This window comes from Ooceraea biroi, chromosome 5 (genome assembly GCF_003672135.1).
Source record: "Ooceraea biroi isolate clonal line C1 chromosome 5, Obir_v5.4, whole genome shotgun sequence".
Taxonomy (NCBI): Eukaryota; Metazoa; Arthropoda; class Insecta; order Hymenoptera; family Formicidae; genus Ooceraea; species Ooceraea biroi.
The window spans coordinates 12,837,874-12,861,648 of record NC_039510.1 but is presented as its reverse complement, the minus strand read 5'-3'; the positions used below and the strand labels follow the sequence as shown (position 1 = coordinate 12,861,648).

Here is a 23,775-nt window from a genome sequence, read left to right as displayed (position 1 = left end):
ATTTGCATTTGTTTGTCTGTAGAAAATATTGGAATCCAGGTGTCGTTTCTATTCGAAATTTCAATAGAATAAAAAAACTCTTCCATAAATTTTTCTTTCTAAGTAAGAACCGATGCAAAATCGATTGAAGAACCTTTGTTGATTTCGGTATTAATATTAGAAATAATTTCGCGATTAATCTTGAGAAGAAACATTCAAAAACATTCTATTAATTTTCTATTTAATATTTAGAGATGATTTCAGAATACCGAGATTCAATTGCATAAATCTGCACAAACATATGTGAAATGCTGCAATGACGCATGTATAAAGTTTATGAGCGTGCATTAATAATCAAAACTGCTTAGATTGAAATTCATGTGAGCCAGTATAAAGAATGATTAACATAAACGTGTAACAGCGACGTAGAACCCAATCGTTTTTATTACGATTACATATTGCATCAAGCATTATTCTCACACAAGCATACATATATACGCTCACACAATATCGTGATACTCGGGATTTCCCCCATATTACCAATCATGTTTGCGAGCAGACATTTTCCGTCGTGACGTTCTTGCGCAATATACGTCGCAATAATTTTCAATAACTGCCACTTCATCCCGAGAAATATCTTTTTGCTAAACTTTTGCAGAAAAAAAAGAAAAAAAGAAAGGATAAACCGCGTTTATCCCGTGCGCTTCTCGACGTAACGTAAGGTTCACCTTAGAACCGGATGCGGATCACGAATTACGCAACTACTTGCCGCGACAGGAATTCGCGCTGCACCTGCGAAACCTGCGATGTCAGGCACGGTCAGCGAAATTCTTTCTGCCGAACGTGTGCACCTACGAGAAGGAAGATTCCGCTCGAGTCGCGTGATACTTTAACGTTTCACTCATTTGATCTCGGAGTGCGTTTTATTGCATACTCGTAATACAACACGCGTCACTCGAGTGATGATCCGTAGCGAACACGTTCGTCGCGTGCATCGATGGGATGGCAATTAGCGTGCGATAACGAGGCTTCAATCTGATCTTATTAAATATAAATCGCAGGCTACCTGCGAGAAGCTCACGACACGATGAATTAATCGGACAGGCTTGATCACCAGCTTGTCTGTTTCTGCTTCATCGCGTTTCTCTTTCCTGCGTTTCCTCTCACGTGTTTCACACATGAAGTTTCCGCAGAAAAAACGGAAAATTCAAAGACTTTTCGGAGCAGTGCGTTTTCGCCAACATGCCGTTATTAACCTCAACGGAAATTCGGAATGAAAGTTAATGATCTTCAACCTGTTCCGCGTCGCAAGAGCATCGCACTTTTAACGCTTACGGTACTCGAGGTACGGTACCGTAATATGAAAAACTTGCCGATATAGCGCAAGATAGCGAGCCAAGTTGCGACGCCAGATGCATGTACGTTGCTCGGCGTCAGGTCAAAAAACCGTGACATAGGGAAAACCATGGTGATTCCATAGACCGTGAAAAAATCCGAGGAGTGTAACCATGTGGAGGACACTGTCGAAAAGCGGCGGGACAAGCGTCTGGCGGATAGTGATTCTACGGCCGCGTTTTCCAGGATGGATCAATATATATGGTAATGCAGTCGCTTTATATATGTTTTATATATGTATATATATGTACATCAGACAAGAGTTGACCTACCATGCACGCGTTTGTAACTGTATTATGCATGCAAGTGATGGTGTACCGGTAGTGTACATGATCTTTCTCTCACTCTCTCTCTCTCTCACTCTCTCTCTCTTTCTATCTGCCTCGTGCATATAATAAGCATATTACAGCATGGGGAATATTTTTTCACGCGTATAACATAAGATACGTACACGTGCTGCTCATCTACGTGTATCAACGTCATCGGGGAATTAAGATAAGTGTCATATTGTCGCGACAAGTCGGCGGTCTTGTTTCGCGGGACGAGAACATGCGTACGATGACAAAGCGAAAGAAAAACGCGTTTACTGAAACACGTTTACCTTTCTGACAATGTCGCTATATGGTTCGCAGCTATATGTCTAATCTAAACATGGAGCAGTATCAATGTAGTACGACTGATTAGGATAATGAGCAAGAAATAAAATTGGTGTACCAACGCTTGACGAAACTATAATCCCAAGAGTCGGCTGGATTCTGACTTTGCACACACAAGAGTCAATTAAAAATATATTTTTGGAACGTGACATGTGCGTAAAGAATATTTGTATTATTTTGTTATTCTATTACTAGCATTTTAACGGGAACTTGAGTGTAAAATAGTCGAAATATGAATTAAGTCGAAAACACGAATTCACGAAGTCACTTCTCAGCAGGAAAACCCGTGCAGGCTTATTCGCGCTCGGTACCACTCGCACGTAGTACGCACGAATTTAATGAAATTTCATGAAACTTGATGAAATATATTTAAATCTATTCCGCGGCGGATAGTCGATATAGAATACAATTAGAGCCTCATTCAGTCAACGTCGGCGGAGTCGCATGCGTAGTAAGCAAATTATGCGCCACATGTGCGTGCATGTATATATGTGTGTGTGCAAATACAGGGTCATTTCAGCCCCCGTGGTGCATCGGACGAGTTAATTAGTCCGTCACGTTCGTCTCGTGTCGGGTGAAAAGTCTCTGACCGAGATACCGAGTGCGTATTCTTTTTTTTCTTCTCCCGTTCGTTTGCGCTGGCGTATAATGTCAACGTCCGTCAAACAGCCGAGCAGCCTATTAATTTCGACCTTAGGGGACAAGATTTCCCGGATACGTGCTGCGCGCACTGATGCACCGGTAATGAGCTATAAAAAAAGACGTAAACATCGTTGCGCTGCATACCAAATAAGTTCTGGTTCCAGTGACTCGTGAAGGAATACCAGCAACCATTTATGACTTATTCCGTTGTGTGATATGTAACAGCGCACTCGAGAAAAGTACTCGAATATGAACTCTTCGATATCCATCGGAATACGTGTATATATCACGAGAAAGACTCTTGAACCTTCCCCTTTGGAATTGTTATCGTCGAATTTTAAAACTTTTTTTACGATTATGTGTTCGGCGGTAGGTAAGATTATACGGTATCGAGGAATTCTCACTTTGGAGATCTCCTCATATCTGCCAGTTTTGTGGCTCGTTAATCACCTCGAGTCGACAGTGGAGATGTGGAATTTTTTCGGGAGACCGTACCGTTCGGGGGTATAAAGAATCTCAATCACGGCCAAAATAAAGATAAGAGTCGCACGTTACGACTGTTCTGCTGCGTGCACGCACGCGAAGTTTTGCACGGGTCTGAGACTGGCGCTCAGGAAAGTATTCTCCCCCTTGAGAGGAGGAGGGGAAGAATGAAATTCGAAACGCTGCTGACGCGACGGCTACTTTTGGATTCGCGTCGTTACGAAAATAAATCTGTCCTTTTCTTGCACTCGCAAGCGCGCGGCCGCTTTCCTAGTAAGCCTTTGTGGCGTTAATGACAAACACCACAAGGAGAAATTGCACCCGGACATCTTTACGATCGAAGCCCAGTGTGCTCTCTCTAAGAAGAATCAACGAGATGAACGAATAAGCGAGCGAGCGTGCGAACAACTAGCACGGATCACGCGTCACACAGCGCGAGATTTAATTAAAGTACCCGATGTATAATATTTATCAACCCTCTCCTTGCGAGTGCAAGTGACGCGGTCCATTTAACAAGAGGTTTTGCTCCGCGCGCTCGCTTGTTCGCGAAACCTCGCGGGAATAAGAGCAAAGCGATTGTCTCAGATAATTCGAACATGTTTGAAAAGGGTAACGATTTTTCGGTGCTCCAATGAGCATCCTCAAGTATTTTCGCAGAATGTGTCGTCGAGTATTCATGCTGCCACTCTGAGAAACTTGACTTCACTGACGAGTGTTATTAAAACGGAACGAGCAGTGTACTTTTGAGATGACAGCGGAAAATGAACATGGAAAATGCTCACGAGCGATTCGAGCGGCCGAATGAAGAGAAGCTTCGGACGGGTTCGCGTTTTACATAACGATTTACGAGCCGATATATCTATCGATTTACTCGAACGGGATGTAACGCGCTCGCGTTAAACTTGTTAGCTCGGCTCGCGAGAGCAAGAAGCCGCGATGAACCCTTCACTCGCGCGCGCGAGTCGTTAAAATTTACGGCGCGACGGCGGCGCGCTGCGCTAAATCAAAAACAGGATTTTTGCTGCGGCCCGGCTCGACTCGGGAGCAAAATACAGGTTTGCGCAGCCGAGTCCCTCTCCGGTGGTCATTACGATGAAGAAAGAGGAAGTGAACGTTGCGGAGGAGGGCCCCGCGTTTCCCCGATTGCCGCCGTGTCAGGAAGGCGCGCATACCGCCTGCTCACGGAGGGGGATATTACATAACTATAAATTTTAATTGAATCCGCGTCACGGCGAGGTCCTCCTCCCTCGACGATCATCTCCTGGCAATAAACGTAACGCGAGATATACCCATGCGAAGGAGGCTGCAGGGTAGGGGAGGGATTAACGACTAGTTTTCACTTACCATGTAGCTGCGCGAGCGACTGCAGCGTGTTGGCGGTGTTGCAGTTGATAAATCCTGAAACAGAAACAGAGGATCGCCCGTTGAGAAATAAATCCGTTATTATTTTAATATCTGGCTGTTAAATAGGAAGGGGCAAACCATTGCAATTGCGAGAGTCGTTAGAAGAAAAATTGACCATACGCGTAGCTCGAAGCCTTCATTCACCTCCTTCGTTCTTCCAATTTTTCAATCCGCGGATTATTATTCTGATTACCTGATTTCTAGTGTAAAATACACTCGCAGTAGTATCACGGGAAAATATAGGGTCGCGAACTAGAGTGAAATTAATTTGCTTTTCTTGATCCTTTATGCGACTGGTTGATTACATTAATTACATTAGGAGGATGCAGCTGTTTTAATTTATTTTTAAGACTGATGTGTATACGCGAATCGTCGACATTGCGCAATCAAGATCCCAACATGCTAATTTATTCACTTCCGTTAGACTAGATTTGCAAAATAGACTATCACTAATAATTACGAAAAAAGACCAATCATTCTAATTGCATCTTGTAACGTAAATGTATGCATCTGCAAAACGAGATATGTAACAGAGAAAACAATCAGAAATAAAAATCTACCGGTAATCGATTGATTAATCCCCCGCGTGCACACAAACACTCATGCGTGTGTCGCGCGACATGACATGGCGCTCCGTTTTTTATTACAGATTGCAAAGTAATGGCGTCATAAACAGAGCTCTAATTGCCGACGTATGGTGTACGGTAATTAATCCGTGGACCGACGCACGTGCGGCTACCTTAAAATTTATCGAAAATTAAACTAAAATTTCATTGCAATTCTTCATTCTCGAGCAAAAGCTAGTTGCGATGTCTCTAAACTGATTAGACTCCCGTTTTGCAATTCTTGTTTCAAAACTTTACGATAAATATACTATTCATTCTTCAATATTTCGGAAAAAGCAGCACATGATCTAAAAATTGGCGCTCAGTTTACACAATCGAGCGACAATTTTGCAAGAAATACATGGTTAGGTGTTAGGTGTTTCAGTTTCAACGAGTGTTGTGTGAATTCATTTTACGCACACGTACACACGCGTTCGCAAGCTTAACATCGGTACGGTATATACATATGTACGCCTCGTTGAATATTCCCATGACATAAGATAACCTTTGAACTTAAGGCCCTCGGTCGGACCGGTTGGACCCCAACTCGCGCGAGCGTGCTATATTGTAGAATATTGTGATTTAGGACGTCGGAGCGCGCGCGCGCGTCGCGGCGCGGCGTCGATTTCCACCTCCGCTGACCTTCCGCTTTCTTCGGCGCGGCGATGCACTTCCGCTTACTCTTTTCTGCCTGATCGCGCCAATACTCGTCGATTTCTTAAATCTGCCCGTTATTACGCTTTATGCCAAGTGAGGGCGCAATGTCGGGCGTCGACTTTCGCGTTAATTAGCGCGAGCTCGTTTCGTTTGCGGAGGCGCCTGAGGTAGAATCAGGCAGCCGTACGATGACTTTTTCAGACATGCTAATAGACCGTCGAGCCGAGAACTTTTGAAGCTCGTAAAAACGCCTTCGCGGCATCCTCGAGGCTTCTTATTAGCCAATGAACACGTCCTGATGCTCATTACATTACGACAGTGGTATCGGCTACTATTTTACGCGTCCCACGACAGATTGGTGGCCGAGTGCGAGAGATTTCAGGAGACTGGGAAACATTAAACACCAAAATATCGGACGCCGGAGGGAACTTACAGAGCTACCCAGAGATTTTATGAAACCCGTAAAATCGGACAGTCGGTGCGTTCGATAAAGTCGCCGTACGTGACGTATTAAAGATACCCGAAGTGCCAGAAATTTCGGATCAAGACCGGCTATAGCTTCTGTTTGCGCAGCTAGCCGTGATAAGATTAGTATGATCCGTGGAACGCGTTCTCCATGGGAGTCTCATACGTGCATCATGATCTACGCCATCATGACGGATATAATCGTGGATAAACGGCGATTTGCACATTGCGGGAAACAGTCTGGGATACTTCACTTGTGATCTGCGTGTTATTCCTTCCATCCTAATCATCTCGCGATCAGGGTAAATAAGAACAACGGTAAAGATGATGCCACGCATGCCACTGTCTTCGAGAATCTGGTCACGCAATATCGTATGCAACGTTTCTCTCTCTCTCTCTCTCTCTCTTTCTGTTTTTCACAATTCTCTGCAATTATCGTGTTCGAAGTGTATCTGTAATTGCTCAATTGAAGGGAGCGCCAGGGGCTCAGTTTCACAAACCGGTTAGCCAATTTATCGATTCAAACAGTTCCGGTACGTTTCGTTTTTCGAGATCGATATGCTGTGGAAGATCAAGGTGCGAACTCGAGAATTCGCAGACGATTTTTCTCACAGAATCCTTGAGAGAAACCAGCGGATTTATAGCTTGACGCGCGATCTTTCGGATTCACGGCGAGAAATAACCGTGGAAAAATTTAGGCAGTGTTAGTCATTGTTGTGTTCCGAGATCTATTTAGTCTGATGAATAGTTTATACGTCGAATGCATACACGCACGCATTCAAGTGCTGGCCTTCTTCAGCGGTGAAATGAGAAAGTGTGCTGTTTATTCAAACGATCTGGCGACGTAGATGTCACCTATCTGTCGGATAGGCAGCCTTGTTACGCATATGACAGGTGACACATGTGTCTTTATATCGTTAGAATTTAATAGGGCGTCTTTGCACTTTAGTTTGAAAGAAAACCGTCATCTAACGAATCGAAAGATGTTCCGAGGACGAGATTCTCCATTATGTCTATCGACGATTCTATTCTACACGCATCCGTCGCTTGTCGCGATGTTACCAATGCTAATTATTTGCAGCCGAGGGGGGAGGGCGAGGCATCGTAATCGATCTTAATTTGAATTCCAAGACCGCCTTCGGATTTGCGTGTCGCACTATGGCAGGTTGCATGAGTGCATGCTCGGCGATATTTTCTTCTGCAGTGCCGTGGCATCGTGACTAATTTTCTACACCGTTACAATAATAGCAAGCGCAAGCGCAAAAACATTTTCCGTGCGGCCGGTCGACGAACTTACGCATGGTGAATAAAGTCGCGATACCATTCGACGTCGCGTGCACCGCATGGAACTTTCGGGGAGACACAGATCTCGACAGAAATATCTGGCAATCATTTTTTTCATCTAGAAAAACGACTCGTTATACAAATGTGCACATTTTTACCTTCGAAACGGCAAGCAATATATTTTCTCTGCGAGTATGTTCACTTGAATAAATTTTAATTCTTCTTCTTAGTCATATTTCTTCAGTCTCCAGCAAAGTTTACGGAAAAACAGGTATTTAATATGTAATATGATATATGACATATAATATAATATTATAGTAAAAATATTTAAACATAAAGTAGTAAATTGACGTAATCGAACTTCTCTTTGATTGAGGAACAACATCTTGGCTTCTATTGCATTTATCAATAGGCGATCCAAAGTATTGCCAATATCCGCGTATTGACAATAAATATTGAGAGCCGCTTAATAAAAGCGTCCGTCAACGATTGCACGTTCGAAGAGGTAGAGGTAAAAGAGCGCGGAACGTGTGGAAGCTTCGTTTTCACATTTTGCGAAACCGCGTCGCGTCTGCGGCTGGCTCTTTAAAGGTTGATTCACCGCCGAAGAAGAAGAAGAAGAGATCCTGCCGTCTACGTGCCGGCAATAACATTATCCGCCGTCAATTTGCGGCATCAATTTTACTTTCACGGTGCATCTATTCCCGTATCGATCGCTATTATCGACGACCGGATCAGCACGTGCGCGCATAAACTCGTTTATATATGTAGTACTAGAGAGGAAAAAGTGCACGAAATATTAATATTCAGACACAATCGGTGCGAGATCAACTGTAACGATTTGGAAATTCTACAAAGTTTGCTATTTGCAGCTTGTTTATTATCTGTTGCATCGAGCTATTTCTTATGTAGCGTGTGTGTGTATCTGTCTTTAGTTTATGATGACGCAATGTGTCACTAAAGTGAAGACTCTCTCCGTCAACTCAAACTATTAATCTTCGTGCGGAATTTTATTATTTCACTTGGACGATTATGGAAAACGTGAAGAGGAGGATGGACGCGGAAGGAGAAACACCGAAGAAAACAGGATTCCCACGATTAGCACAATCTGAAATAACACGAGGATTCAGAATATCGTAATTGAGAATATCGACGAAACGTTACGATACAAGCTTTATATAAGCCCGATGAATTTCAACCGTGAAGAAACCGTTGATCCGCAATCAGTGGCTACGGGCCTTAAGATATGCCTAATTACGAAATCTTCCCCATCTGACCATCGGTAGCGCCGACAACGCACACGCTGTCTGACCATGCGGAAAGGAAGCCGACAATGTTCTCGTGGTAACCAGTAGGCTTGGCTACCTCCGGTTACATCGTTGCTTCCGCGATAGCAGCAACCTTATCTCACACTGCTGGTTCACCAGTAGCCGTCCATGTATTCACTACACTCGTATTGCACATGCACGAAGGGATATTTCACTGACGTTTCCATGCAAGAGTTCATCTTCGACACACGGATATCTTATCGTAGATATCAACTAACCGTTGATATCTTCGTTTCGGAACAGAAACAGAAGGTTCGACCTCGACGACGCCGGAAAGCGTCAAGGATTCTTAAAGCGATATAATGTATTTTTATGTATCATATCTTACAAGGAAAGGTTTTTAGGTGTTACACTCGGATTTCAAAAATATTTTGCATGCAGGTAGGGAGGTCCCCAAATAGAAGAAAAATTATAAAAGTAGCGGCCCAAATGCATATTTGCGCGCTATGTGCGCAATTTTCGATGTTAAGTTAATTACCCAAAAATGTTATTTCCAATCGAATTCTTTACATTTTTTATTTCACCTAATGCACAACGCTTTAAAAAGAAATCAAAACCAAAATTAAAACTGAAAGAATTAAAAACCTCCCTTGACCAGATCTTTTATGTCCTCGTTATGGATTCTGATCAAATCTATTTAAAGTCGTATACAATAAATCACGCAGAAAGAGCAAACTACGATTTGCGCAATGTACAATTATTCCAAATTGTGTTCATTGGCAGTTGCAGTAAAAAATTAAAAAAGTTACGATGCAAATACCATTTTTGAGCAATGGGCCTTTTATACGCACTGTGCTCGCGCGGCACGAGATTACATTAGACGCTCGTATTTTCTAAACACACACACGCGCGCGCGCACACACACACAAGTACACACACGCACACAGAAGCAATACGCGCACGCACACACATACACGCGCGCGCGCGCACACACACACACACACACACAAATTATTCAAAGCAATATAAATGTGCATTAGGTGAAATAAAAAATGTAAAGAATTCGATTGGAAATAGCATTTTTGGGTAATTAACCTAATATCGAAAATTGCGCACGTAACGCGCAAATATGCATTTGAGCCGCTACTTTTATTTTTTTTCTTCTATTTGGGGACCTCCCTACCTGCATGCAAAAAATTTTTGAAATCCGAGTGTAACACCTAAAAACCTTCCCTTGTTAGGTAAACTTGTATAATATATGTCATTGATATTTATAGTCCCACGATTTATAGCGATTATATCGTTCCAATAATTTTTATCGTACCGAAGCACGTGCAAGTAGATTTCCTTTCCAAGATCTCCTTTCCAAATAAAAATATTTCATGAATAAAGACACTTTCGATCACTTTCGTTAAGTTCCAACGCGACACATTGAATGGCAGTTCCTCATTTTTGTTGTAATGCATCGCGAGTGACTCCATTCTTCAACGCGCACAAATCGTCAGAAAATAAGCTTGAACCATCGGTGATACAATTCTTGTGACGTTGCACAATGTTCTATCTTCGTCTTCGCTCATAATGCGCTCGAGTCTGTCCGATACTGTCTCCGTCACGTCGTCTGGGACAGGTATCACGAGAGATTAGAAAAAAAAGAAGCAAAAGAAACACGAGCGCAGCTTTCTCCCGAATATGACGCTCCCAAACGGAGCACGTGAAATCTATGGTCTTGCTTCGATAGGACTTGATATCGTGATTGTATCCACGTGCCACGTGATACTTCAAGACCGATGTGAACATGGCATGTAGTTTTAAAGAGAACAACTTCGAACACGGCTACTTTGTGAGTATTTGTACCGGTCTTTTGTCTCGTAAAATGGTGAAACCTCAAGACCACCTCAACGAACAAAAAGATAAAATTGAAATGACCGGTGTCCAAAGCACGTATCTCAATTTCGTAAATGTAATTCGAAAGAGAAACGTTTGTATCAGTACCTCTCTCTCGTCTCGTTTGCAAATCTCAAAGAGCTCAAAGCTGCAGGCTTTTCGAAAGCTAAACGAAGTAACTTGGTCACTTTTAGAGAGATAACTTGAAATCGTACGAAACGAGAAGCGAAAGGATCCGCCACAGCTGCGCGTCTTTGTGGTACCGACGTTATTCACGATGAACGGATTTGAATTCTACTGTACTTTAATTACCCTAAAATTGCATTCTTTTATCAATATTCTCAGATGCAGCAGGTCTTGCTAAATTTGCTAAAATCATCTCGAACGTTTCCAAATGTTCTCTTATATCTCAATTTCCTCTTAAAATATTATCTCGTTACAATAATTTAAAGAAAAAAATCCTCTTGTCGAACATATTCTAATGTATTCAGAAAATATCTCGGCGCGAGAGATGCGCGGATATTATAAAGGAAATCCGCACACATCCTGGGAATACCTCGAGCGTATAACAAAAGTGCGCGTGCGTGGGTAGCTACATTAATATATCTTAAAGATATTCTCTAGCTATATCTCCCTCTTGCTATATATCCCTCTTGTGCTTATGTGAGATACCTCGGAGATGTTATGATTTCCCAGCGAGATATTCTGACGAAATCCCGTAGATTTCCTCTTGCCGCGTGGGTAAGCTCGCGATTCCAGCCGAAACGCGGCATTGAGCTTTCCCTCACAGTTTACTTTTCGTACGAGCTTTCGTAACTTTCTAACTTTTGCAGCGTGTATGACATATTCCCCGCGTGAGTCAGCATGAAATAAACATTTCGATAAAATTCGTTTTTTCGGCAAGTTTCTCACGACCGGAACGGGCCCGCATTTGCTCGGGCTTTTGAACTATGCGACGCGGAACTGATATATGCGTATTTAGCATAATCAATATCTCGCCTGACTTTCACGCTGATACGTGCAGCAAAAGGTATGCACTTCCAGGAAACGATAATTTGTGGAGTGTTCTTGTTTTGTGCGCGCAAAATTCTAGTTTCTTATCTGCCGCGATAAGTAATTGTCCGCACGCGTCGATAATCACGAAAGTAACACGTGGTCGTCTGTATTTACGGAACGACGATCAAACACCCATTGGTAGTAAAGTTCTCCGACCGCTCGCGGAAGCGTACTCGCGCGTGTATATACGCGTATCTCGAGAACTCTCGAGCAATCTCTCGACAAAATTGCATCATGCCTTTAAACAACTTTCAATTGCGTAAATTAATACGCGTTACCATCTGCCTAATTATCTGAAGTACCGAAGGTACAGGCGTGGAAAGACCGCAGCATCGTCTTCGCTGCGAGAACACACATGTGCGCTTGCGAGATGTGCAAAAGCGCGCGATACGCGCGGAGCGGAGAGTAGAATTCTCGTGCGAGAGTTACAATTGTGACATGTCTCTTTCTCTTTCTCTTTCTCTCTCTCTCTGAGCGTGGCAAGATGATTCCAGAAATTACATGCTATTGCCGGCTTCCTGCAATTTCGTGAGCGTGAAAGCGTTATTAGCGGCTCGCGGGAATCGATCCGATTGTGCCGACCAATAGCGTAGTCGGTCCTCTGTTTTTCTCGATTCGGTTTTTTCCACCCCCGGCCGTCGACAATCTCGACGTAAAACTCTCGTTCCCATCGAAAGCCCATCGAGTGCCTCTCCGAGCACTTCGAGAGGTACGTCGATGGGCACGAATCTCCGAATATTCGCGGATAGCAAACGATAAAGGACGAACGGTCCCGAATGTAACGAGCTTTCCGATGTGTTATCCTGGGACAATGCCCTCCTCTCTCTCTCTCTCTCTCTCTCTCTCTCGTGCACCATCTCTTCTCTCCAATGGAGGATCTCTCAGCAGCGAGATATACGCGGCTCGAGTCAATGACTCACTTTTCCCCTGACCGACGGAAACATAGTGCGAGCCACGAAACCATGACGACTTGACTTTTTGCCAAACGATCCTGTCCCCCTCCGCGACACGCCGTACGTTTCGATAAAATTTCCTTACGCTTTCTCCATTGCGACTAAAAACGAATTATTCCTCTCGCACTCGGGAGACCAGCGAGCGACACCAAATCGAGGACCTCGAGCTGTTTGCATCCCGTTTGATTTTCGTTTGGCTTTATGAACAAAGAAGCGCAACGATCACGCACGAAGCGTGAATCACACCAGAAAGGCGGTAAATTTTGACCGTTCGGGACGAAGTAAGATACATTGATGATATTTCAGAAGGTATTAAGTCGTATTTACCGAAGACAAATACATTTTATAAAGTTTGACAGTTTTATTATCTCTCGTGTCGCGTAAACACGAAAATATAAATAGCGTTCTGTCATATTTCACGCGTTTTATTATCGAAATAAATAACGAGAGCTACCTCGAAACTTGGAGCTCGTTCACGGCTTGGGTTTAATCTAACCAGCAAATAGCGTTTTTGCTGTGACCTGACCAATGACTCCGTTAAATGATCATCCTGCTCGAGTGATTCTTACGGCCGCAGACACGGTTGTGAAATACCCGGTAGCAGAACAAAGCAAAGAGCGCGGCAAAAAAACGAGAAAGTAGCATGATCGCGCCACTTCAATATCTCGATTTTCATGGGATTTAGCGAATCATCGGTTTAACGAGAAGCGACTAATGGCTTTGCATTCGGCGATCTTGTCGACGGATCTTCGGCGGAACCGCCACGTGTGAGAGAAAAGAAGCTGGAGCATGTGCACAAAGTCTCCGCATAAGAAGACCCCCCATCGGCAGATCGTGAGACGTTCCCGAACGCGGAAGTTGCATTCGATCGCCGAAGAACGACGCTGGAGGATCACGTTCAGGGCCGCAGCTAGAATCCATTGCATCTGTACGCGAGCTGTTAAACTTGCTCGATTTACATGGAAGATCGTGGAATGCGCGGTAACGACGAGACTCCGTCTACAAGTCTTTATACGAACAATGCGTATAAACTAATAAATAAATATATACGTCAAAAATTTCTTAGAAATTGGAAAACTCAATTGGTCACAAATATAAGTATGACACTTTAAATACAACAGCCAATAATGTAATGATAATTTGCTTTGATTCTTTTACAATTTATTATAATCTACTTATTACAATTCTATAATTCTATAATTTTTCGTTCATTTTACGCGCCTTTGAATTCGGCTTGCCGGCGTTTGATTCATCGTCTTCTGCCAATCCTGAAACCGCATTCTATTTCAATTCGATTACCGGGAACGGCACAAAGCTCCTGGATTCTCTTGCGTATGCCGATGCATACGCCAGATGTAAACTAGCGGTGCCTCGCAATACGTAAACGCTACGCTCGCAAACACGTTGCGCTCGTCTTAAGCGTGAATTGCGGTTCCGATCGCGGATCTAAGCGGATCGTACCATTATCCGGACGCTGCCGAGCTATCGAATTTTTGCGTCCGCTATTCGCAGCTGTACACGCTACTTAACCGTCTGCTCGCCGACGAGCAGACGGGGCACCGTTGCTCAATAAAAGGATGCAAGGATCCTCCTTCGGCATGAAGCACCGCATATCTGTGGAATACACGAACGTGTTTCACTCAACGCTTCGATGATTGGCGATAAATTTCCTTGCCAGCAACGTTGCAGCGACTACCGTGTGTCGACAAGGTGCAATTTATTTGTCGTTTTTATAATAATAGCGCGACTGTTCAGACAGCGCGATTACTAAGTAAATTATTCGAAGAATCGCTGACGAATAATTAGCGGAACGATGAAATAATTGAATAATTGGAAACGTTTAATATCTCTTTAGGACGAAATATCCCGAGAAGTTTCCAAGGATTATCTATCCTGCATCGCTCGCACACTTTGGTACCGTCAACATCTCGCACCGTGAGAACTCGACCACGTCGCTTCACGTTCGGATTCCGCGACCTTAAGGTCGACCTGCGCGATGGAGAACATTGCAGCCGCTGCTTCTGCCTCGTATTCGGCTTCGTATTCGGACGAAGCACCGTCTCTTTCCGGTTTATTCTATGAGAAATATTCTTGCTCACCGTACACTCGAGATTACACACCCACCTGTAAACGGTAAACGGTAAACGGTAGATATTGATCGTTCCTCTCGTTATCTCGAGTACGAGGTTTCCAATTGGCGGCAAAAATGTATCTTCGCACAATCTCTTTGCTTATTATTTCGTTACTTTTTATCATTAGCGCGTCCAGGTCGGTTGAGCGTCTCACTTCCGGTATCATCTTTCAATATGGAATGCGCTTCTACAGCAAGTATCAATCTTCTTTCGGAACCGGTCTAAGCGCAACGCTCGCGATGATATACGCGATATATCTCGGTTTTAATTATCGTTGTCACGATTCTGAGTGACAAAGCTGGAAAATTCATCGTCAACGCGTCGATTCGTGCTTGATCTGAACGATTTGTGGCATCCGTTGATCCGTGTGCACAGGAATGCGCCATTAACGCAATGCTTGACATTTCTCGTATGAGCGTGGAACGCGACGACTCGTTTCGTCGCATAAGAATCACGGGATTCGCAATTCAGAATCGCGGATCTCGGGAAGGCAGCGCGATGATTTCCACGACGACGAGTGTCGCTATCCGCGCGTCGGTGGACAGGTACTTTCCGCGTGATCGATGCTGATTAAAAATTGTAATCCTCCCGGAAAGTTTCTCGGGTCGAGAAGCGACACTGATGCAAGTAGCAGATAAGCCGACGAGACCACGGAGTCGTGCACGGGCGTCAATTACGTTACCGTATAAATCAACGGACAATTCTTCGCACGGAAGCGGTGAACGCGCCGTCGTACCTCAGCGCATTATCTTCACTGGCGCGATACGGATTGCAATTCCGAAGTAGTCCTGATCCGCCCCGAGTGTGTATTAATAACACGGTACGCCGGTTAAACAAATACCTTCTGGGAAGCTGATGAAAATGGAACGTAAAATAGCGGAAGAAACGCTTACCTTGCAGACTGATTACATGAAATTATGTTTCTTGCGGAACGAGGTCGCAGGAGGAGGAAAACGCGGGATCTATCTCGGAATTTATCAACGAGCTTGTACGTTAATACGACAAAGATAAGTCACTGCTGTGTTGCAACGTGTGAAACGTAAACAGTTAGAGACTGCGAACAGTTACGAAATGCTAAATTCTTCTAGAGGTAATTAATAATACGCGCGGCAGATGATCTTCTTGAAGAAATAAACGTTAGTACGATCATGTTGCGACCAGCGTACGAAGTATGCATCATTCGAACCAATTAAAACGATATATTCCAAGCGCGGTCATGCTTGGAATGAATAAGGCATGCTACACGGCAGTTATACGTTATTGAACGAATCGATACCGGAATTCAAGCTCGACGCGTCGCATGCGAAATTAGCGAAATGTCAAACGGTCAGATCGGTTATTCTCATCGCCGCGCGCTGGGGACGGGCAAGATATCCGCGCGTGGCAATCGAGAGCAATCCAGAATGGACCCAGCATCCGGGCAACATGGAATTTCTCCCGCGGCACAGAGCGGAGCAAACGTGGCCGGGAAGATGAAAGCATGTGGCTACGGATGCGACCCGGAAGAATGCAAAGCAAGGTCCACGTCGAGCTGAACGCGCGAGCTTCTTCGAATTTTCTCGCGAACCAATGGCGTGTCTACATTGTCGAGCTAAACCTGGAGAATCTGAATCTGAATGAAATTTCTGGTGTTATGCGGTTTGGCTCACAGATTTCCATCGAAAATCTGTATTTCGTGATCGCGTGGAAGAATCGAAGTCCTTTATCGAGTACGACACTACCAATCGACGATAAATACCGTATACTGAAGCAGAATGTAGATCGCAAGTGTTTCCGCAGCTGCACGGAGTTTGGCTCGATGGAAATTTCGCGGACAGATTCTGCTTTAGAAGTGACAATGACACGCGGACGCACCCGGGCGATAGGAAAGCGGAAGGATTCGCGAGAGATCCGTAAGAGAGACGAGAGATGAATCTCTCGGCTCGCGTGCTCGAGTCTGCATGCTGCGAACACCGTAAACTGTCACGATGACAAACGAAGGCCGACATGTGCTTGAGAGCCGCGCCAACGCGCCTTCTCCGAGCACGGTAATAGCGCACTCGCGGCCAGTAACGACAGATGCTAGCCGAGGAGAACTCGAGAGGCCCGCGGGCCTCCTTCGAGCGATCTCATGGTGGTTCCTGCATTGTTCCTGCGCGCTCTCTCGGCTAGGCCGGTCGCCGATCGGCCGCGCGTTTTCTCCGCTTTTCTCCCCGTCTGCGTTTTCTGCGTACGTATGCGCGAAACGGTGCCTGTGCTGCCTGTCGACGGGGCGAAAGATCACTGGCACGGAGAAAACAAAGAGCACCACGGTCGAAGGATACAATGGTCTATTGTTGCAGTTCGGCTATTTGTCGAAGAAGATGATAATTGGCGAGTAACGGAGGAGCAACAGAAATAATTCTCTAACGCGATTTTCTCCTGGCGAGCGAGGGGGTCGCGGGGTCGCGGGGTCGCGGAACGTCCCGTAAACCTGTACCTTAATCTGATTAGTGGTTTGTCTGACATTGCACCGTTCGTAAAGACGATTCTGACTGAGCATTATTTACGACGGTTGTCCAGACGTTAAATATAATTCAACTTTCAACGTAGTTAGGAATTTAAATAGAATTTAAAAGTCCGAGAGCTCAAATCCCACTCGGGTGGGATTTAAACGTTCAATAACGGGGATATATATTTAAGCGCATATATTTTTACACTCGATCCCGCTGAACTCCGGGTTTGTCGCGGCTGTCGTTCTGCGTTCAAACTCCTCGGCGCCGCGGCATGGATTTCATCCAAAAGCGCCAATGACGAGGTATTATCTGCAGGCACTGGAATAGAAAGGCGTTGGCAGGAATTCTACTGTAATCAATTTTCACTCGGCCTGCCTGTCACAATGAGTTTGCGCGGACAATCGAATTTTCTCCACTCCCGTTTCTTTGGAGCGCATCCATTCGCCGCTGGTCGATGTGTCTGTCCGTCCATCCATCAGTTCTCTCCGGCCTGCACTTCGCCGGCCGATCCAGGATTAAACGATGCATCGACGTGATCTATTTAATGCGAAATCGGCGGCCGCGCGTATCTCACGGTGCCGATTGTTCCGTCCAAACGGCATTTTCGAAACGATTTTCTTCGCCATTATCCGACATCGCGGGAATCACATGCGATTCATGATTCAGATTCTGATTTCCCATTTACGCGCGATCCGACGAATAATTAAGGACGCTTTGAAATTACAAGTATATGTCACACGAAATGCGAAGCTGTGCCAGAAAAGCGTACAACTGGCCTGCAAAGTTGTCACATTACATAAATAAATGATTTCCAACGCAGGCTCTTCGCTCTGTTGATTTATCTGGCATTAGTTGAATCGATCGTTATTTAAGTGAACTCTTGTTCAAGTGAATTCACTGTTAAATGAATTTACGATCGTTGCTGACATCCGTAGCCGCGGGTACGAATTTTAATCAAGCGCGGCACTCCTCCAGCGTCTTACATAAATTTCCATACTTGTTCCACGGGTAGTAGCCTATCCAAATACGAGTAGTCATGAATGTAGCAATAGACGCGGTATAATAACTACTCGTGCTATCGCTGTATGAGCACTTTGCCCAGAAACGAGCCTCGGAACTACGAGGAATCGTCGTCCTTTGTGGCGACTTCAAACGCGGTTCCAGCCGTGTTTCGGCTAAAACAACAAGCTGAACCTTCATACACGCGCGCGGGTAAAGGCGGGTAAACGCGTGTACTTTGTCGAAGGCGTCGGCAACCTTTGTTCATCAGTGGCGGACGAAGTTAGAGCTAGCAACGGTTGTTGACGCGAATTAATAAGGCTCGTTGGTCACGGACGCGATCGACAGCTCAACGTCCGGCCGTGCAACATTCCGGTCGAAGGTCGCATATCTTGCATTTGCACGTCTGCGACGTGCACCGACAACTGTCACATGCAATGCACGGCGCACGTTAATGCACGAAGGCACCTCTTGAAACCTTGTAATAGTTGCATCGGATTGCCAGTGCGACGCTTACGGTCATCGCCGGTCAGAATTCGCGAAAGCGACAGCGCGCGTCCGTGCCGCACGTGTGAGAACCGGTCTGCATCGGTTTCGAATCGGCCTGCGAGTTGATCGCGGAGTCGGAGAGGAAACGATGCGTGTTGCTGAACAGTCGCACTCGAAATAAAAATGCGACCAACCCTGCTCATAAACTGAGGAGAGTGAAAGAAATTTGATTGATTTACTGCTCGAGAACGAATTAAGCATTGTCAGTTATTAGGCGAAATCGTTTTCACGAAACGCGATTATCTATAAAAACGGGTAGTAAAATTAATTATTAGTAATTAATTAATGATGGAATGGGTAATGAGGCAAGTGGTAATACAAAGAAATGGAAAGCCCGAGGTGTTGGGAGAAGACCAACCGGAAAGATGTTATCGTACTGGTCGTTAGTGGATTCCACTCTGATCGATCGATCGCTCCACGAGGAGATCTGTTTAGATCCTTAACGCGCGGCATCAGAAATCGATCGTATGCGAAGCGGATGATTCAGGTGTTGCACTTTCCAACGAAACCGAGACATCAGTCACGTGTCAACGCGCCGCCAACGTGTTCTGTAAGCCGCTATTAACGGCCAGGTACGGCAGGAAAGTAAATATCCGGGTTTAGAGTGTACCTTGTGCCGGTTGATAATTGATACCTGATCGCGATTAACCCGAGGCGTCAGAGACGAAAATATTTCAACACTCGTGAGATAATTTTGGTATGCGTTTCCCGTGGCAATCAAGTTATTAAACTGCACGGAAGATTGTGATATACAGACCGCACATCTCATAAAAACGGAATATAAAATGTTATCCTCGATCAGAGCGAGTAATAAAAAATAAAAACGCTTGATTTTTTTCTGGAGTAAATTCAGCATTTAATTAAATTGTATGTATACATGCATACTAGCAGATGCAGATTTCGCTGATAGCACTTCCAAGCAGTATATTTTTCAGTATAAAATAGATAAAGGATAAAGAAAATAAAATGCAATAAATAAATGTAACAAGATGCACAATATCGAGTATCTCGATGAAACAAGAATAGTGAAACCGGCAGCAGATTATTTGTCTACGCGGTTCAATTGGAATTAAGTTCGTGAAGTGTATCATAATGGAATTTGGATCTGTCAGCGTTTCAAACAAATCGGCGATCGTCCGGTGAAAGTGTTAGAAACCCGCCTCGATTCGAAACGCGGTCCCCGGCTTGGGCTACTTCGCCGGTTGCGTGTGTCGCGCGAGCCGGCCACCGAAAGTGACCTTACTCTCGTACGTACTTTCGTACTTTTTGTTTCGTTGGAACGCAACGAAAGTCGTCGCGCCGGTTTTTTGCCGGGTCAGCTAATTGATTCTTTTCGCGATTATCGATAATGCGCCTTATATAACGTGCAAGTTCACTGTAACGCACCACCGACAAACTTCGAGGACGTTCCACGTGAATATCCGTCTATTGGACTGACCGGAAAACTCGTACAGATTTTTTTACCGAAATTCAAAGTACTAAGAATTAGTAATACAAAGTTTTGCATTTGAATTTTGCAAATAACTTTGGAATAGAATAGCGAGAACTTTTTCTCGTGAAAAGAAATAAAATGGAATATTAAATAAAGATAAAATAAAGATAAAAAAAAGAGTACTCAGCAAAGTTGCTAATTAACATGTCTCGTTCGCGAGACGCGTCCCGTGATTGTATTCCGCGAAATGCATGTTCGTATGCGATCGCCAACATGGCAGTTGGTTTAATTTGTCCACTTGATTCGGTCGGCCACGCTCACTAAACTGCTCAAGTACGGCGAGTGTAAAATGCATATATAGGGAGCATTGCATCCTCAACGGCAAAAAGGCTAATTTGATGTAGGCCTGTTTGGGACACAATACGATGCTCAATATTGGGTTAATAAATCTGACGGCACCCGGTAGATCATGGTACATTCAATTAGGTAGTCATCAGTGTCATAACTACGATATACGGATGTGCATATTGACCCATTTAGCCGCGTTACATACGGTCAATGCATGACACACGCTGCTACTGCAGGCGAGAGAGATGCCACTCATTGAAATAGATACGGAAGGGCATTTTGTACAAAGTGAAATAAATCGTAACGAGCGGCTCGAACGGCCGCAAGATGAATCCAGCGTTTATGTCTTGATTGCACCGATTAATTTCTCAGCTGTAATGAGCGATCTTCTCGTCGGAAGTGCGCGAAATGAATGACACCTAAATTTGTTATTCAATTCACAAGATCTTTCTTGTGATTCGTTTTGTGAATTAAATTCAACATTTTTCCGACAATCTGAATAGCCCTACGAAAGTTTCTACGGAAAGTTTATCAATTCTCGCGTGAAGCGAAGAAAGGGATGGCCAGAAGGGACGGAAAACATCTTTCCATCGCGATTTAAACCGCGCATGAATGCTTCTTAGTCGCCTTCACGAGTTGCCAGCGACGCGAATAACACTTTCGTATTAAAGCGCAGAGGGAGCCAAGGAAATGTTATTAATCCGCGAGGGAAGCGAAGGAGAACATGCGGACAGTTGAGCAATCAATAAGTTATAAACGCGTACTAGCGTAATCTATTGCTGCGAGAAGATTGAATACGATAAACTGAAGATGGACTTTTCAATTCAGCGGTTGAACTATTCAAACATTTTGTAATCTTATTTGTAAATCTCGATTGCAATAATAATACAGTCAATGTGATAATAATGTCCATCACAAATAACGCTCCGACAGACAAGATCAGTCATTCCAAATTTAGAAGAAGCATTTTATTTTTATGACAGCCTCTTCTTTCTTTCTTTTCTCTCTTTGTAATGACACAAGTATAATACAGATGTGCTGTTCGCATCTAATGGATCTTTTCTTCCTTACATCCTATTGTATCTTCCCCATCGCGTGTTTGATAAGATTCACGCACTTCCTTCGCAACGGAAGTCGCTGAGAATCGACGGAACGTTCGATGAAAGGCGCCTGATATCATGAAGCTATTATTCCATTAAGCACCACCGTGACGATTAAGGTGCGCTTGTTACTGGTGGAAACAACAGCGTAACATTGAAACATACGCTTTCCGGCTCCCGACGACCGAGAGCGATCGCTGATAACCCCGCGATAACATCCTCGTCGCCGGCAGCTATCTCCGACAGAGACGGAAGGAGCACGAAGCAGCAGCGTACCGTATTCTCTTTCCGAGAGTAGCAGACAGTAATTAATTCCTTTTTTAATATTTATACGTCGCTCTTGAAAACTTTTCCTGACTTTCTATGCGACAACCGCATCCCTCAGGCAGCGCGCATATTAACCAAGTAAAAGCGCCGATGATTTCTATCGCGACGCACGTATCGGTGACGCGAATTTTTCGAGAGATCCGAGTATCTCCTACTACAGCAGCTGGGACCTTTTCATTGATACATACGCGTCTGGTAACGACTTCTTCAAGCCGCACACGCGACACCGCACGTGATCGGCGACTCTCCATATTTTTTTCCTGCATGAGCAGCGCGTCAGTTTCCCTTGGCATCGCGATTCCACGGAAACGACAGATCAGAACATGATAAAGTAATGATATGCTAAATAAAACATTAATTTCTTTACCCGATACTTTCGATGCGCTTGCAACGACGTGGGAAATCAATTCGGTATTTGAAAATAAACGCAAGCTGGGCGCGCCTAGAGAAATTCTCTCATTGTGTAATATAATACAATAAAGCTTTTTTCAGTTGGAGCAATCGGGAAATTACGGCAGTTTGGATAATTAATTATGCCTAATTAACGGCTGCTGCAAACTGATGTTTCGAATAGATACACGCTGGGCGCTGGACATATTTTCTGCAAAGGATGCAATTAGGGAAATATGTCGTGACATAACGATCCACAAGTGCACTCAGAATTGAATTTCATGCGTCTTCAGGTCTGTCTTCGCCGCGGTGAAATCTACATACGAAAGCACGCGTCTGTATGAACACTCGCGTAACCGCATAGCTGCATGGTCTCTTAGCTGTCACGCGTACGCATTAATGAGGAGGAACGCCTAGTGATCGCCGGTGCACGCGGCGTGTGACGAGCGTATTACTCGCGGCCGCGTCCCAAAAGGACCGAGACAACCGGAACAGTTCGCCGTTTCGCCGGCCGAATCCGAAATTTCATCCTGATCCCATAAGCTGCGCCGAATTGCAGGAACTTCGAATGAGATTATGCCGATTGTGCCAGCCACAATCGAGTCGCAATAGGATTACGAGCATGGCGATGGCCAAGGCTTGAAATTCGAACGGACCGACTTCGAAACTTGCGAGACGAGCGTACGATGCGTTCGCATCTTGCAATTCGCATAATCGGCGAATGGGATTAAATTCTAAAGAAAAAGAGAGAGAGAGACATGCTTCCCCACGGGGAAGCATTTCGCAGTATTTTCCCTTTTACAGCTAATTCGTACATGGCCGGGGCGATTAAACGATGTACGAGACGCAATTTTGTTCTATTGCGGAGGCGATTAGGAAAGAAAGGAAACCTCTACGCCCATTCGCCGCGCGAGCTCAAGGTACTTCGCGTTTCTGCAATCGCATAACGCACGGGGACTTTGCCGATCGCATGAAGCGTGGTTCCGATAGCTCGCTCTATGCGACCATCAAGTCCTCGCGTGGCAAGTACTACGGCAATTGCGATTATAGAATACGAAGAATAGATCATAAATTATTGAACAAGTGTTTCAAAGAATTCAAAAAATACAGCGCGTGGAAGTGTGTAAAAGCATAGGAAAAACAGTGGAATGTTTAACATAAAATGCATTTTATAAAGTTACAGGAATAGGAAAATTTTTAGTTTTGAAGTTTTAATCACACTCATTCGCAAATCTTCATTATCGAGAATCATTTTCAAGAAAGACATTCCTAAGTATTAAAACTAGATATCTT

General features: G+C 44.5%; 1 protein-coding gene across 2 annotated transcripts in view; it reads right to left on the bottom strand.

Moving 5' to 3' along the window:
• LOC105281003 (cytoplasmic polyadenylation element-binding protein 2) overlaps window positions 1–23,775 on the bottom strand; it is a 169,635-nt gene that overhangs the window by 61,195 nt on the left and 84,665 nt on the right. For both annotated transcript variants that reach the window (XR_894220.3, XM_011341909.3), the window contains exon 3: window positions 4,500–4,553. Coding sequence is in view for 1 of the 2 variants with exons in the window: in XM_011341909.3 (XP_011340211.1) it covers window positions 4,500–4,553 (54 nt within the window). In the remaining variant the exon portion in view is untranslated. The remainder of the gene's footprint in view (window positions 1–4,499; window positions 4,554–23,775) is intronic.